The following is a 17225-nucleotide window of genomic DNA, read 5'->3' as shown; positions in this document are numbered from 1 at the left end:
GCACCAGATTTGCGGTAAGGAGATCAGGGCTCTGGAGGTGTTTCCGCCAGTGACCCAATGTGTGACTTTTCTGAGACTCTGTGTTCTTGCTTGTAAAATGCGGTGAACAACTTTGATTTATTCACAGGTTTGTTGTGGGAGGTCCAATGGCACAGGTACTAGCGTCCTAGCCCTAAGGAGGCTGCCGCACCCTCACGAAGCAGATGCAAAATGTCTCCATGTGCTCTTGGGAGGTGGAGCCTGCAAAATGGGAGTCCAAAGGACGTGAAATGGCTCTTGCTCTCATCTAAGTATGGAAGATGAGTCTAAGGCTCCTATTTTGGTGACGCACACATCTGAGAGTAAGAATGAAAACCTATTCACCTCCACCCCCCATCCCCCCCAACACACATTACACTTCCCATCATTTTCTCTTATTGGAGACTTAAGTACCTGGGTGTGAGTGTGGACACCTGTATATCAGTGGAGAGAGAGAGAGACAGAGAGAGGGTTTCGGTTCTCATGACCATCCCTACCTGCCCACGGCATGGCTTTTCTAGGCTCGGGCTCAAGCCTTAGGATCCACAGGAATGTACATGACTCATCGAAGCCTGCTGCCCCCTCCGCCGACTGAGTCTTGCCGTTCCATCGCCTTCCCAGCCCCGTCAGTTTCACCTGAGCAGTTCAGCCGCGGCTGAAAGCAACAGCACCACGCAAAGCTCTTGCAAACCACATTCGCCAAAAAAGAGTGACCACAAAGGGAAATTTTTTGGTTTTTAGCAAAGGTATTCTTGCTCCATTATTTTAAAAAGACTGAACTTCCAGCCAAAAGTTAAATCTCCTTTTACTACAAAAGTAAAGAAAATCACGCGATGAGATGCTCCCGTGGGGCTTCGGCACAGACATGCTTATCTCTCCCCAGGCTCCCTGCCCTCCTGGCAGGACTCGTGGGGTTTGCCCTCAGCAGGCTAAGTGCTGTCATCCCTTTGGCTCCTTCCCAGATCAGCGCAATCCGACTGTCTCTCAGCCCCTCCAGTCTGAGCGCTCGTCCCTCATGGGCTTCACCAGCCAGCCCCGTTCGGTGCCCAGCTCAGACTCACTCGTGTCGCTGGCCTCCATGGTCAGCAGCTTCGAGTAGTTGATTTTCCGCTCTTGGGGCAGTCTGGGCTGGATGGACAGGAACAGGGCCAGCCAGAGCAACAGGACCACGCAGCAGGACTGGTAGAGCACAGCTAAGCTGAAATGCATCACCACGAAGCCGCCCACGAAGCTGCCCAGGCTGGCCCCGACCCCGTAAAAGTGGCCTCGGAACATGGCACTCAGAGGTCTCTCTGTTCCGGGAGTGGCCAGATGCTCTATGGAGGCCCCGACTGCCCACCACAGAGCCCCGTGGCTGAGGGCGCTCAAGATCTGAGCGGGGAGGACGGACCACCAGCTCCAGAGGAAAGAGAAATACAGAAGCTGCCCCGCCAGGCAGCCCAGCCCTAGCCCCACCGTGCCCACCCTGGACAGCTTCCTCAGCAACGGAGTTTTGAGAGGATGAAGTAGAATTTCCCCAGCAAGCCCAGGGCCACCGAGAAGCCCATGACCAGCTCGGAGCTCTCGTGGTCTTTCATGTGCCAGAATAGGAAGTTCTGCACGGTGCTGGTGGCGGTTCCTATCAAGAAGACAGTGAGGGCGAGGGTGATGAGGCGGGGGTTACCGCCTACAAGAGACAGGGTTTTGACCATTTTGTAGCTGGGCTCCCACCACCTGCAGACGGGCACGGGAAAGGCAACGCTCACCAGTAAAGCCAGGGTGCTGACCAGTGAGTAGCCGTAGAAGTGCACTACACCCCGGGGGCCATTTGTCATCAGGAAGCAGTCCAGCTGTCCCACCAAGGCTGAGATGCCACACACGCCTGCCGACATGCCCAGCAGCCTCCAGATCCACAGGCTTCTGTAGCGGTCAGTGGCGTCCACAAAATCCAGGTATTCATAAAGGCTGTCATCTGCCACCTGCTCCAGAGGGGATGTCAGCAGCTCCCAGAACACCACGGAGCCCAGGGAGAGGATGAAAGCCCTCCGCAGCCCTTCCAAGGAGAGGTCGAGGGCCCCCACCATCCCCGTGGCTGCCGACCGGTTGGCCGGACTTGCCAACGCCGGACCCCCAGCAAGCAAAGGGAGGGCAGGACTGGCCACCCTAAAAGCGCCTTCCTGGGGAGTATCTTTCACTCTTGAAGTAATAGGATGGAGGAGAACTCGGGATGTGGTCCTGGTGCCTTGGACGGAGCCCACAAAGGAGCTGCGCAGACGACTGAAAGGTTCTTGGCCACTTTCCCCAGGCCCTTCTCTGAAGCCATCGGCTCGGGCGACCCCAGTACTCCTCTCGGCTGGGAGGCTGGGCGCTGGGTAGTTCGGAGCTGGCTCGGGGGCGGAGGTGACGTTCACAGTGAGTGCGACCCCCGGTGGTGGGACCGTGGCCGTCACACTGTGGCTTCCATTACACGAGCGGTACCCTGGGTCTCTGTCCAAGGGCGGCCCCAGGACCATCAGCAGGCTGGCTCCCACCGAGCCGAGCAGCGAGCCTATCAGAAGCACCCTCCGCTTCTGGTAGCTTTTGGCCAGGAAGGCACAGAAGGGAGCCCAGAAGGCTGCGATCAGGTGCTTGGTTCCCATTAGGATGCCCACCCAGGGCGCGGCCAAGCCCAGCTGCCGCAGGTAGAGGGTCAGGAACGGGCTCACGCAGGCATCCCGGACCCCGCACACCACATGGAAGAACCTGGCCACCCCCAGCGCCCTGCTGATGTCCCACTGGGGGTTGGCGCTCATGGCTGCCCGGCTCCGTCAGACCCGGGCGGGCGGAGGGCGCGGCGGGGCGCGGGGCGGGTGCGGCGCCACGTGCCCTGAAGGGAGGCGGGGAGCGAGCCGCACGGCACCTCCAGCCTCCGGCGGCGCCGCCGTCACCGGGTCAACGGCCGCCCAACTCCCCGGCCCCACGTCCGGCCACCGGCCCGGAAGTGGCCCTGCGCGGAGGGCCCCGCCCCTTAGGGGCGGGGCCGGCGCGCCTGCGGGCCGCACCTGCTAGACGTGCGCAGGTGCAGGAGGGTCGCGGGCTGAGACCTGCAGGGTGCGCTCCAGGCCACCCCCAGGGCCCCCGCGTAGCCCTCGGTGCTGGGTTAGATCCCTGAACTGCTTCAGTCAAGTAAAACTTGGCTGGGGAGGAGCGAGAGTGGAATTCATGATATGCCCCCCTGCCCCGTGTTCTTTAGGTCTTCACTCATGGGCCCCCTGATCAAGGACGACCCTGTTTCCCTCAGGGACCGTCCCTGTCTACCCTCGCTGACAAACCCCGCCCCCTCCCCAGATTCACACTCTCCCCTTCCCCGCTTGTTCTCCTCCGCGGTACGCACCGCTGTCAGACACACTACCGGTTTCTGTTTCACGGGACTGTCTTGTTGATTGTCTATCTCCATTGGAATCAAAGTGCTATTTTTGTCCCCAGGGCCTAGAACTGTTTGATTGGATGTGAGCTGCCTCCGGAAGAGGCACGACCTTAGGTGACACAGTTTTCTTCAATGGAGACAATCCCCCGAGAGGGACTGACAGCTGAGGGTGGTCTTGAGGCGGCAACTCCTCCAGGCAGCCCCGTCCAGCACCCACCCTCAGCCCCACCCCCGGCCAACGTTACGCATGTACTGGATCGTTGTTTTTGTTTTTGTTTTTTGCGGTACGTGGGCCTCTCACTGTCGTGGCCTCTCCCGTTGCGGAGCACAGGCTCCGGACGCGCAGGCGCAGGGGCCACGGCTCACGGGCCCAGCCGCTCCGCGGCACGTGGGATCTTCCCGGACCGGGGCACGAACCCGTGTCCCCTGCATCGGCAGGCGGACTCTCAACCACTGCGCCACCAGGGAAGCCCTGGATCGTTTTAATCTACACCTGAGAGTGCTTAGCTGTCCATTTGGGGAATACACACGCCAGAGGTGGTTAGCTAACACTTCATCCAAAAGTCACACTCCAGAGGCAGTGAATATAAGCACGTTAATGATCTCAGATCAACGGAAGTGGATTCATTAATTATCCCGAGGGATATTGGCAAAATTTCACTGGTGAAATTCGTGGTGTCCAAGTCACATGGATGTTTATAATTTTTGGAGGCATCTCCTCCGCTGGTGAACAGGATTAAGAATCCGGAGATTCCAGCAGTCCAGACCCTTTGGAAGGGAAGACTTTACTTTGAGATGGACACGTTACAGTGTCCAGCCACCCAGTGTCCTTGCGTGAATGTTTCAAGCAAGGTTTGTTCGGAGCACCTAATTTGACTGGGGGTGGGGATGAGGAGGGCTACTTGCCAACGCGTATCTGGGTGTGCAGCAGAATTTGGTCTATGACGTACTTTCTTTGTAGGCTGGTGGAGAGATTGTTGGAGAAGGCCCAGAGCCCTCACTTAACTCTAACAGCTGGTAAACCCTGCAGCTGTTTATTTCCAGAATCTAGTACTTGTTGCCCAAATTGATATGAATCAATTTACATAACCCCAATGACAGAAAAAGAAAGTCTAGCCATGTTCAGATAAACTCACTCAAATTCAGTGATATCAGTCATTTCCCGTTTAAAACCATCTCCGTTACATTCAGGGCTGTCCCTAGTCCCTCTCCTCCCCGGGCTCCGCAGGGGCAGCTTCGGTGGAGGACCGCACCTCCATCAACTTCTCGGTCTTCACCTGTCCAGGGTGGATCGCCACGGAGGGGCAGGGATTTCGCCACGTAGTGTCCGTCAAGGTGCCTGCGGTCCACATCCAGGCTTCAGGTCCTGTGGTCCCTGTAGCCACTCGCGGCTGCACCTCTTACCTTGGGCTTGTTTGCTTTCAACTACCTGGGGAAAACCGTACCTGCTTCCCGTGCCCACAGAGGCGCGGGGACTCTCTTTAAGCTTGCTCTTGGGCCCATCTGCCTAGGCCCCCAGGCAGCCCCTCTTACACCATGCCCCTAGGCTCTGAGACCTGCCCCCACTCCCAGGGCAACGAGGCCCAAAGTGAAGTGCCTACCTCTCCACTCTTGGGTCCCAGACTCGGAAGGGACTCTTCCATCCTATACCGCCACCATCCCCTGGGATCGCCCGGCTGATAGGTATGGACTGAGCATCTGGATAACATCTGGACTTAACATCTGAACTCAAAAGCCAAGAATTTTGATGTCTTTAATCTCTGGCTCCTCTGAAATGAGCCTGCGTCCCCACCTCCGTTCTGGAGACATCTGGTCAGGAGGCCCTCCGTGAACATGAACGAGGAGGGGGCCGGGCAGGTGGACAGAACACACCGGTGAATGTTTCACCAAGCTCTTCCCTGGGCCTAAGCAGAGTCATTAGGTTAGACTATGTAGTGCCTATGCTCTCTACTAAAACACAAGTATCCCTCGATACAGATGAGCGCGGAAAGACTTCAGTGTGCATTTATTGAATCTGACATTTCCTCTCAACCGGGAGGGGCGCCTGCCTGGGAGTAGGCGAGGTGGGGCAGTGGCCCGCTAGAGGGAAGGGAACAGACTGGGTGCGAGGGGCTGCTGTTGCCCCCGTCCTGTTTGCCCCAGGCCATGGGACAGCAGCTCTCGGTGGGGAGCTTGCGTGGGAGAGGCAGGGATTGGAAATCAACGGGGGAGCGGACACGGGCGCAAGGAGCTGGGCTTTGTGCGCACAGCTTGGCCAGGGCCTCCTCGGCCCTTCGTGGGGGCCCTGCTCCATCGCACCCGCCACGGCCAGCCCCCTGTGCTCCTGGGGCTTGCTGGCTTTTAGATGGGGCTGGAAGCCGCCCCAGGGAGCCTTGTTCTCCTCGTCGCTGTGAGTGTTTGGGGCGGGTGGGGTAGTGTCTCCTTCCTCTCGGGCCCGCCGCGCTCAGACTCAGCGATTCTGCAGCCCCTTTGGGCTCACTGGACGATGCCAGAGAACGTGTTGATGGGCATTAGAAGGGGCCTGGCCTTGGCTTTGGTCCTTTCCATCTCCTCCTGGTGTGAGCTGAGCCCCAGCACCTTGGATTTCTGGGCCCCAGAACACGGCTCTGGGCAGGGAGCAACCTCGAACCTGTAGGCGGAGAGAGGCCAGCTCGGGAGACCCATCTCAGGGGTCAGATCTGCCTGGGCATTTTAAACGTAGCCCCTTTATTGTCGGGTACAGACAAGGGGGCTCCGCAGAGGGAAGAGGAAGAGTCAGACCGAGAAAGAGCACCCCTGAGCCTGGGGCGAACGCACAGAGAGGAGGATACGCCTGAATGGGTCACCCTGCGCGCCTGCCTGACCTACATACACCTCCCCAGGGGACACCAGTAAGCGTCGTGTTAACTGGGTCATAGCTGCCACAGAAGGGCAGCTCGCGTTGGGGGGCCAGTGCCAGCACAGGGAGTTGGATCAGGAGGGCTGCAGGCTGAGCATTTGTAGAAGAATCTCGGGAAAACTTAATCTCAGCTACTGGCCAAGGTCAGCCGACATTTGCTCTTCTTCCTGGACTTAAGTCATCACCTGAGTCCACACCCATCAGGGACACCTGCCTGGCCCACGATCCACCCAGACAAGGCGTCAGGGCTCGAGGCAAGGGGGGCGGTGCGGGGCCGGCAGCCGGGAAGCTTTGCCCCAGGGGCATGGAGCCCAGCCTCACCTGGCCACATCCCTGTACGCGCGGCAACTGTCCTTGTCCAGCAACAGTGTCAGCAGCCTCTGGTCCTGGCTTTGGATCTGGACGTTGGCCGACCGGAAGGTGTTTGTCACCGTCTGCAACAGAGACAGCTTGGGGAGAATCACCCTGGTAACAGATGGCCCAGCCAACACCTCCTACCCTGGAATCGTGTGTGTTTCAGTTCAGTACACAAGGGTCCCGCCTCTCTTCTTGCAAGTGACCCTGAGTAGTGACAAGCCTGCATAAGATGCTTCTAGGCTGCCCTGGTCCTTGGCTCTCCCATCATTTCTGCAGTTCTTTTTCCCACCTGTTGTCCTTAATTTCAAACACAACCTGGGATGCTACAGCTAGAGCTTGCCAGGTGCTGAAGTGACCTGAGCACCTCCTATTTGACAGGCATGTTATGTATGGAATTGGCGGCTACTTCAGGGTTTTTATAAGCCCTGACCCCTGTACTCAGTGTTGGACTGCATACAAAATTATTTCCCTGGGACAGAGACAGAGGGTCTGGAAAACAGCCACCTGTCCCCATGACTCAGACTAAGCCTGCACCAGTTTGTACCATGGGGCTAGTTACGTCCTCTGCACGGGGAGCCCGGGTCAAGGTGTTCCCACCTTTCACACCCACAGCCCCGCGCAGCTTCTCCAGAAAGTACCCAGGAGCAGAGGAAAGCAGCCCCGAGGCAGCCCTCCAACCCGTGACCTGAGGGGGCTGCTCCTGAGAGACCCCTCCCCCTGGACAGAGAACGTAGAGCATCCTGGGCTCCAGGTGGGGCACTGAGGGCCTTTCCGGTCACTGGCCCGTAGCACACGTGGACAACAGCTTTGCATGACCCACCACCACAGAGCATTGGAGTTTCTAGAGCCTTAGCCTCCATCTCATTCAAGTATTCTCAACCCTGGAGTCACCTTTCCAAAACATAAATTTAGAAATTCTGATCTAAGTGGTCTGGAGTCCAGCCCCGGCCTGGGCATTTTTCATAAGCTCCTTATTGTAGGCAGGGCTGATCCACCTTCCTGCTGTCAAACAGCAGAGGGACAAACAGAGCCTCAACCTGGGGCGGAGGGGGTCAAGCATGTCCAGGCATTTCTGCTGGACTTTTGTGGGGTGGAAGGTGGGCTTGGCTGCCAGGAGTCTATGGGCAGAGTATGCAAGAATGTCCCGAGAGACTCTGCACCCAGACCACCGGGGTTCTCAGCCTGGCTCTGCCACTTATTAGCCGTGTGACCTTGGACGTGATTCTTAATCACTCTGTGCTTTTGTTTCCCACCTACTGAGAAAAAATTATGGTAATACTAGCAACTACCTTGTAGGTAGCAAGACAGTACGGAGGTAAAAGGGAACTCGCTAGGGTGGTAAGTTTAGATTTGCAAAAAGCTCACAACCAGGTTATTTAAAGAGGTCATTAAAAATAGAAACTGTGGTAAGGAACTGACTTTGAAAGAGGAAATACATAAAGGTAAATAGGTCCACCCTGGAACTTGAAGCTCAAATACAGAGCTGTCCTGTTGGAAGATCTCAGCTCAATACAAAGCTCTCAGCCTGTCAGAGCGCTCCTCCAGTGCATAGCCTGCCCCAGAAAAAATGAACTCTGGTTAGAGGTGAGATCCTGCATAGGTGGAGGCTGGATCAGATGATCAGGGAACATCTAGCCAGCTCCTGCTGTGGGCCATTCCCACGGTGAGTGCTGGAAAGACGGAGATAGGGCCTGAGCCACGAGATCACATCATTGATAGTTTTGCAAATGCTTCAGTGGCTGTGTCCCCAGGGCTCTGGGGGAGCACAGAGGTGGGGTCCCTAGCTCTCCGGGGATTGGGGAATGGGGAGTGTGGTGGAGGAGGTGGAGGGAAGGGCCACCTGGGGGAGATAACACCTGAGTTTCATCTTGAAAGAGAAATAGGGGTTATGAAAGGAAGATGGGGAAGAGAAAGGGAGGAATGGGGTTTCAGGCCAAGCAAAGCACATGAACAAAGGCACAGAGGAAGGTCTGCCGGTACACTTCCAAATGTAACCGAGCAGGACACTATGGGACCTTCCCCGGACAGACCCCTCCCCCATATCCTCTGCTGTAGCTCCTCCCTGAAGTACCCAGATAACAGTATCTGACGCACATTTCCTGAGTTGTTTTACAGATGCTAAAACCCCCACCAAATGGAAGAAATTAACTACTTGATGATCATGAGCAGGTAGCCCCCAGACCTACTGGCGCCTAAGGATTGATAATGTTAACCCCTGTGACACCACCCCGTTACCTCGCCATCAACCAATCAGAGAACTGTGCACCAGCTGATCACATACACTGGGACGCCTTTCCCTCACCTGCCCTTTAAAAGTGCTTTGCTGAAACCCATCGGGGGACTTTGATGGTTTTGAGCACCAGCTGCCCTGGACTCCTTGCTTGGCACCTGCAATAAACACTGCACTTTCCTTCGCCACGACCCGGTGTCAGTGTATTGGCTTTGCTGAGTGCAGGCGAGAGGACCCAGGTTTGGTTCAGTATCGCAGATGCCCCCGCGTAAAGTGCACGCAGGGGTGGCCAGAGTTGCAGATGGAGAGAAAGAGGAACCAAGTAATGCAACACTGAAGTTTCTCTGCCCTTCTGCCCTGGAGAGTAGGAAATGGTCGAGGGATTTTAAGCACAGAGTCATGTGTCCGAGTTCTGTTTTAGAAAGATCACGCAGGCAGAGGTATGGAGGGTGGGTTGGAGGAGCACTGGAATATGACATCGGGGAGACCGGCGGGGAGGCTGTAGAGTTTGTCCAGGAGAAGGGGGTGGATGAAGGTCTGGCCCCAAGGGTGACCAATTTGTCCCAGGAAACCCCTTAGTCCCTGGCAAATTGGGACAGATGGTCAACCTCACTGGACCACAAGAAGGAGGATGGAGAGGAAGGGAGAGGTGTGAGAGTGTTTGAGAGAGAAAACCAGTGGACACGGGGAGGTGAGAAAGGGGAGGCATCTGAGCTGACTCCAAGGTTTCTGGGACAGGTGACTGGTTAATGATGGTCCCCCTGAATGAGAGACAGGACACAGGGGAGGAGGGGATGAAATAAAAACAGCCGCTAATACATATATAGCTCTGACTTGGCCAAGCACTCTTCTAGAAGCTTGACACGTCACCATCATTTAATCCTCAAAACAACCGGATAGGTAGGTACCATTATTGTCCCCATTTCCCAGATAATGAGACTGAGGCACAGAGAGCTGGAGTGACTTGCCTGAAGTCACGTAGCTGGTAAATGACAGAGCCCAGGCAGTCTGGCTCTAGAGAGCTCCTAACTACTAGAAAGCACTGGCTCTGGTTTTGAATATCTTGAGTTTGGGGTGTCGTGGGACACCGAGGCCATGCTAACTTAGTTGAATGCAGGGGTCAGACACTCAGGGATGAATGTCAGAGCAGGAGATAAAGGTTTGGGCTCCCGTAACAACTTGGACTAAAGCCATGGACGTGGATTTGAGAGTCCAGGGAATAAGAAAAGAAGTGGGCCATGGACTGAAGTGGAGAACAGTAGCTATTTAAGGAACTGGCTTAGGAAAAAGAGTGCAGAGAAAAGGGTTGAGTGATGCCAGGGCTCGGGATGAGGTGGAAGGTCACGAGTGTGCGGCCCTGACCTGCATGGATGCAGGATGTCGCGGAAGCAGACACCTGAGCATCAGACGGAGGAGGCGGCTTGACCTAAAGGTAGTGTCTGCCTGGCAGGCGATGTAGGGAAGCTGAGGCTGTCTTGAGAATGTGGTTCAGGTATGATCACGGGCTCCAAGCCCAGCCGAGTAGGGCAGTGAAGTCCAGAGAGGCCATCAGATATGGAGAAAATGGGCGGGTCCTATGTCTGTATCAATAAGGGACTCTCTGTGAGTATCAGTAAGGGCAAAGGGCGGCGGTAGGGTGATGAGGTTGAAAGAGCTGGTTTGATATGGTCAAAGGCGGGGCCATTGCTGTTTGGGAGTCTGGCTGCTGTGTGCAGGGGACGCCAGAACTCGGGTGCATTTTGTACGACCTGGGTACGTCTTAGGTCCTCAGATGGTCCAGGTGGAGGTGGAGGGCGGGGCCTTAACTCTTCCAGTGCCTTACTCATGCCAGCTAGTGCTCAGTACTTCAAACAGACTGACTGGAAAGCAGATTCTTTCCGACAGGGAGACCCACTTCAACAGCAAAGGCTCAGAAAGGCTCAGAAGAGTCCACTCCCCCTTCGCTGAAACCCTCCCCCTGGGCTCCCTGCCACCTACCCTGCTTGAATCTCCCCAGTTCTCACTCTACCCAGTACTTACAGAGAAGGACCTTCCTGCCAAGTTGGAGGTCTTGACAACCTCTGTCACGCTAATATTCAGGCATGTGTGGTCTGTCTCAGGAGCAGCAGTTGGGGGGCAGTGGGTGGGCCCTGAAACGGGGAAGAATGAGATGGTGGGTGAGGGGCTGTGAATGGGCCTCTAGGGAAGTAGGGGAGCTTGAGACTCCGCCTCCCAAGAAGGACGCGAACCCACCTTGACTACCGCCCCACCCCCTTTTAACCCCTCCCCACACCCTGCTCAGCCCCTACTTCCTGACTCCACCTTGGTCCTCGCCAAGCCTCAGTTCCCTCCCTATCATCCGTCTCCCTCCCCTGGAGAATCCACATTTCTATATCCTGAGGCATAGCAGCCATCACCAACCTAAATCCTTTCTTTCACCTTCTCCTGTACCCCTTTCCAGTGGGAAGAAGTTCTTCTGCAGCCACTGGGCATGCTCAGAATGGCAGGAACACCTAGCCCAGGATGGTGTGTAAGACAGAGGGCTGTAGGAGGGCATCTGTCCCAACATGTTGAGAGCATTTCCTTGACTTTCCTCACAGTGTATAATGTGTCAAAAATCATTATTGTGGGCTTCCCTGGCGGCGCAGCGGTCGAGGGTCCGCCTGCCGATGCAGGGGACACGGGTTCGCGCCCCGGTCCGGGAGGATCCCACGTGCCGCGGAGCGGCTGGGCCCGTGAGCCGTGGCCGCTGGGCCTGCGCGTCCGGAGCCTGTGCTCCACAGCGGGAGAGGCCGCAGCAGTGAGAGGACCGCGTACCGCAAAAAAAAAAAAAAAAAAAAAAAAAAATCATGATTGTGTGACTGCTGCCTGGCTTTACCCCTCTCTGCCGACGAAGGAGGATTCTTAGAGATCCAAGAACAGTTCGGCTAGGACTGTGTGATGGAAAATTTGGAGGCGATTCAGGAGTTAGGGCGGGGGTGGACGGGGTGGTAGTTTTGTAAAGGAAACAGAAGAAATCAAAGTTTAACAATAAGGGCTGACGCTACAGTTTACTATGTGCACATACATTAGCATCTTGTCTCTATTTTAGAAATGAACAAACAGGTAGAGAGGTCACAAGTAACCCGAGGTCACACAGATGGAAACGTGGCAAAGCTGGGCTTCGAAGCCTGCGCAACTGGTTCTAGAATCTGTGCTCCTGACCCACTGCTCTGTGACCGCCTCTTGTCTTAGAGCTACTGTCAAAGTCACACGTCTCCTTCGTGTACACGAGGCCACGCACACCCCTCCGCGGGGCCCCTCCACCTTCCAGCTCAGGCTCATCCGGCGGCAGAAACGTCACCCAGTGCTGCTCGATGGTGACCCACCTGAAGGCCAGGCGGGTCCTCACCCGGGCAGCCTGGCGCCCAGCTCCGGGCTCAGCACGGGTAGGACCACGTTCCGTGATCCCAGGGACAGGGAGGGAGGCTCCTTCCCCTGGCTCAGCCCGTCTCCTCTCTCTCCACCCTCTCTCCTCCCCGGCCCAGCTTTCCCGTGCGTGTCCTTCCCTGTCTCTGCTCTGCGTGCCCAGCCCCTCACCTTCAGTGGCACCGGCTGGAAGGGCCTTCAGGACCAGCCCAGTGGCCCGCAGGGACACGGTGACCTCTCGGGTGCGGTGGCTGAGTAGGGCCTGGGGAGGGGGATGCAGGGACGGAAGGGGGGGTCCTCAGGACAAGGTACCCAACACTACGTCAACAGTCCTGCTTCTGTCCCCTTTGCCCCCCGTCCCCCGCTTCCTGTCCCTGCCCTGAGCGTTGGCCGTGTCACTAATGTCCAGTAAGGAGCCAGAGGATGCAGGCTCAGAACTCAGCCCAGGGCGCACCATCAGCCTTCCAGACCAAGGACTACGCCCCCATACATCGGGTCAACTAGCGAGGAGGGTATTTTTGAGCAAGGGGACAGCGCCTTGTTGCTTAGGTCAGATCGCCTCCTTGGCCGTGTGGAAGGCCAACTGTAAGCCGCCCATCCCTGCAGAACTCCCTGGGGGCTGGGAAACTCTGGAGGCAGCCACGAGAAAAGGGCAGAAGTTTCCTCTGGCTCTATCTGCTCCCCCTGACGTCCCTGACATCTGCTTCCCCCCAGCTGCACCTCCGGGCCACCTGCTGGGCACGCCGCACACACTGACCTTCTGGTAGCAAACGGAGAGCTCAGCCCCTGGGCCCTCGGCCACGCCCCTCCTCCTGGGCGAAAGGCTATCTGCAGCGGGGAGAAGAGGCTGAATGAAGGCGGGAGGTCCCCGTCCCTGCCGTCCTGGCTCCCCACCTCACTGAGGTGGGGCTGAAGCTGCCTCTGTCCCGGGGTGGAAAGGCAGCACCCCAGGGGGGCCAGGCTGCCCTCCGGCCGGGCAAAGCGCCCCGGTATTCAGCAGAGGTGGGATGGGGGTTGGGGGAACCATTAGGTGAGAGGTGAGAGGACTTTCTGGAAGCGGGCCTTCAGGAGCTGAGTCCGGGTAAGCTTTGGGGAAGGGGAGACAGATGCTCACCTCTGGCCAACTTGGAGTCTTGGATCTTGACTTGGAGCTCGGTGAGGAAGATGTCCTCTGCAGGGTCTTGGTTCAGGTCACTGAAGAAGATCTGGAGGGAGGCGAGGAGGAGGGAGGTTGGAGGAGGCCGTCGCCAGCAGAGGCAGCTCCCCGCTAACCCCCGCGGCCCGGGATGCGGGGTTTTAACCCAAGTACCCACTGCTGCCCTCAAATCTTCCATGGGCCGACTTCCTTGCCCTTATCTTCCCCTATCTTTTAATTTATTTTTCTACTCATTTGAATTCTCACAGGAACCCTGTGGTGAAGATTATTATTCCTATTTGAAATGGTGGCCCAACCTCCTACATGGCACCTGCCTTCCAGAAAGGAGAAAGGCTTGTGCCAATTGAGACAGCCCCACCTTTTTTTTAAAAAAATATTTCTTTCTGTCTTTATTTGGCTGCGCTGGGTCTTAGTTGTGGCACGCGGGATCTTTAGTTGCGGCCTGCAAACTCTTAGTTGCGGCATGCGTGTGGGATCTAGTCCCCTGATCAGGGATCGAACCTGGGCCCCCTGCATTGGGAGCGTGGAGTCTTAACCACTGGACCACCAGGGAAGTGCCTATTCCCATTTTAAAGATGGGGAAAATGAATGTTAGAGAGGCAAAGGTACCCGCGATCACATAGTGAACAGGTGGAGGGACCAGGAGGCAAAGCCAGGAACTTCTTACCACCTCACATTGGCTCTAACTTTACACCCACTGCACCCAGCCGGTCCCACACTGACCCGCTCTTTGGTTTACACACACACACACACACACACACACACACACACTCACACACACACTTTATGGTGTTAATAGCAGGACATTCAAAGATAAACAAAGGACAGTCTCTTATCTCAGGGGACTCAGAGTCTTGGTGGGGAGGGACAGGCATCTGCAGGTATATGACAAAGTGGCAGTGAGGTGTCAGAGGGATGCCCAGGGCATCACAGGGGCACCCAGGAGAAGCACCCAATCGGGCTGAGAGGAGCAGGGATGAGGGCAGTTTTGCTGTAGGACGTGAGGGTTGGCAAGGATGAAGGGAAGGATGTGAGGCGAGGGAGAGAACCTTCCACATGAAGAAGACCTGCTTCTGCTTGAACTTGAGGCCTTAGGAGTTAATAATTACCTGACTCATCCAGAGAGTAAGAAGAGAAAGTTAACAACCAAGAATGTCTGGTGGATGAGTTTATGACTTGCATCCTGGCCCCCTGTTTCCCTGGAGCCAGGGTATTTAGGTTGTGGGGTCCTGGGGTCCAGCAGGCTGCCATGGTCTCCTTGGAGCCCCAGGTGGGAAGCTTACCTTGACTGCGTAGATCTGGAAATAGATGGGTTGGGTGCCCATGCGAACGTAGTAGGTGATGGCATCCAGGATGAAGGGGTCTACGGTCTGGGATGTGTCCAGGGAGAGAGGCTGTGAGTGAGGGAGAGGTACTGTCTTCAGCCAGCTTCCTCCATCCTACTGTGGGAGCTGCCATTTTTTTTTGGGGGGGCGCCATGCTGCATGGCTTGCAGGATCTTAGTTCCCCGACCAGGGATTGAACCCGAGCTCTGGCACTGAAAGTGCTGAGTCCTAACCACTGGACTACCAGGGAATTCCCACCACTTTCTTAACAGAGAAACTCCAAAGCCCCCATGTGCCCTCTGTGATACATTAACCCAGCTGGTCCTTCAACAGTCCAAGCCTTTCCCACCACCCAATTTCTGCTCCTAATCAAAAGATGCCTGTCTAAACCCCCATCTCAGGGACTCTGATTCATTTCAATCACACAAAGACATATCGGGCAGCTCTGTGTATAAGGCACTGTGCTGGGTGCTTGGGGTAGACAAGATGCTTGAGAACGTAAGTAATGATGAGAGAGACTGGAGTGGGTTCTAGTTTGCATTAGCTACTCACTAGCCAGGTAACCTTGGGCATGAGAGCTGGAACCAGATGATCTGATGTCTCTTTGAGTTCTTGTGGCATCTGAATATATTAATAAATGAGCTAATGTTTACATGCTATTGGGAAATGACTAGTGCCATGTCCTACAGGCCTTCCCCAACCCCATATGATTATAAAGCATAATGGGTTTTTCAGGTAAACAGAACGTCTATATAATGTCTGATAGTATCAGAGTTGGAAAGAAGCTCAGAGTATTTCACCCATATCCAATCTTATAATATCTCTTCTAACTTTCACATCTGGTCTATTGAAATCTTGTTCCTTTCAAAAAGCTCACACTGAGGAACTATGAACTTATTCTAATAGTGCTGCCATTGTTCACACTATTTCCATTTTCTTCATGTGGAAAATGCTTTTGGAGTAAGTGTAAGGGCCACATAAATTGTTAATTATAAGGGGAAAGAGAGCACGGGAAAATAAAAATCCTACATGTGTCTTGGCAGGGAGAAAAGCTACCAACAGAGGGGTATAAATGAGACCCTGCATCAGATGTTTCTCCTGTTAGTATCCTCCAGGTTTCAAGGAAAAGGTATTTTAATACCCAGCTAAACAGTCTTTCATATATAGGCAAAGACATTTTCAGATAAGTAATAATTCAGAAAAGATGCCTATCTCCAATATCTTTATTAGAATATAAGATATAAGAAGATGCCCTAATCCATCAGGCAATGAAGCAAAATGTGGCCAGTTAGAAATTATGTAAAAATCAATAACTTCCTTTTATACTAGCAGTAACTACTACCCAAATATAATGGGAGAAAAATCCACAACTATAAGAAAACACCATCAAACATAAGGAATAAGTTTAGCAGGAAATGGGTAAAATCTATATGATGAAAACTGTACAACTCACCTGAGGGAGATACAAGAAGACTTTAATAAGTGAGGAGTTACACCTCACCCCCAGAGAGTGTAACATAATGTGCTAAAGATGTTAATTCTCCAAATTTCAATCGAGATCCCAAGGGAATTAAAAATAAAACTTGACAAAGCGATTCTAAAATTTATCTAGAAAGATAAAGAAATAAGACTCTCCAAGTCTGGAAAGTTTTGAACAAGTAATGGGGTAGATGTACCGTGCCAGATATTAACATTAAAAAGTGCTAATTTATACAAAAATGAATAGATGAATCAGAAAGAATGGGTATCCAGAAATCAACTCAAGCATGTGTGACAATTTAGTAAATGATAAAAGTGGCATTTCAAATTGATGGGGCAAGACGGTTTACGCAATAAATAGCTTTAGGACAACTGGCTAAACACTTGGAAAAAATAAAATTACATACTAAAATTAATGGCAGATAGGTTATTTAAATGTAAAAATTGAGACCATAAGATTGTTAGAGAAATTATCAGTAAATATTTACTTAATCTTGGAGTGGAGAAGGCCTTTCAAAGCATGGCTCCAAAGGCAAAAACCATAAAGGGTAAAAATATTGAAATTCTGTAAGTCAAAAAAAACACTCTGACAAAATTGATAATCGAATAAAAAAGTGGGGGGAAAATGTCTGCAGCACATATGACAGGAGAAAGGGAAGGCCTTTCAAATCAGTAAAAGATGAGCTCTCCTTGCCCCGCACCGCTGCCCGGGGTGGGGAACTGGCACCATGGCTTGGGGTTAAGAGAACATGCTCTGGAATCAAGCTGCCTGATTCCAAGTGGGACTCCTTCTGTTACTTTGGGCAAGTGACCTAATCTCTTTGTGCCTCAGCTGCTTGATCTGTAAAATGGGGATGCAGTGGCAATAGCGCCTGTAGACAGACAAGAGTACCTGGTTGGTAGGGCTGCTGCGTATAGTGCTTAGAACAGTGCCTGGCATGTGGCAGTGCTCAGGAAGCATGAACTGTTGCAGTTGGAGAGAAAATAGCACAAGAAACTCGCAAAAGAAG

At 54.1% G+C, this 17225-nt stretch overlaps 2 protein-coding genes across 2 annotated transcripts in view; both read right to left on the bottom strand.

The window, feature by feature from the left end:
- Positions 1–876: 876 nt before the first annotated feature.
- On the bottom strand, positions 877–2789 carry MFSD6L (major facilitator superfamily domain containing 6 like). The gene is given in 2 exon segments (XM_007131192.3): positions 877–1538; positions 1541–2789. Coding segments are annotated over 2 exon segments (1785 nt in total). The 3' UTR covers positions 877–1002.
- Positions 2790–5401: 2612 nt separating this feature from the next.
- PIK3R6 (phosphoinositide-3-kinase regulatory subunit 6) overlaps positions 5402–17225 on the bottom strand; it is a 33937-nt gene continuing 22113 nt past the window's right edge. Inside the window, exons 13-19 of the mRNA XM_007126637.3 lie at positions 14695–14805; positions 13370–13460; positions 13013–13083; positions 12428–12517; positions 10888–11004; positions 6603–6715; positions 5402–6032 (exon numbers count right to left, since the gene is read on the bottom strand). Of these exons, the coding sequence (XP_007126699.2) occupies positions 5879–6032; positions 6603–6715; positions 10888–11004; positions 12428–12517; positions 13013–13083; positions 13370–13460; positions 14695–14805 (747 nt within the window). The 3' untranslated portion in view covers positions 5402–5878. The remainder of the gene's footprint in view (positions 6033–6602; positions 6716–10887; positions 11005–12427; positions 12518–13012; positions 13084–13369; positions 13461–14694; positions 14806–17225) is intronic.

Source organism: Physeter macrocephalus, chromosome 14 (genome assembly GCF_002837175.3).
Source record: "Physeter macrocephalus isolate SW-GA chromosome 14, ASM283717v5, whole genome shotgun sequence".
Lineage (NCBI taxonomy): Eukaryota > Metazoa > Chordata > Mammalia > Artiodactyla > Physeteridae > Physeter > Physeter macrocephalus.
This window is presented reverse-complemented; position numbering and strand designations above follow the sequence as displayed.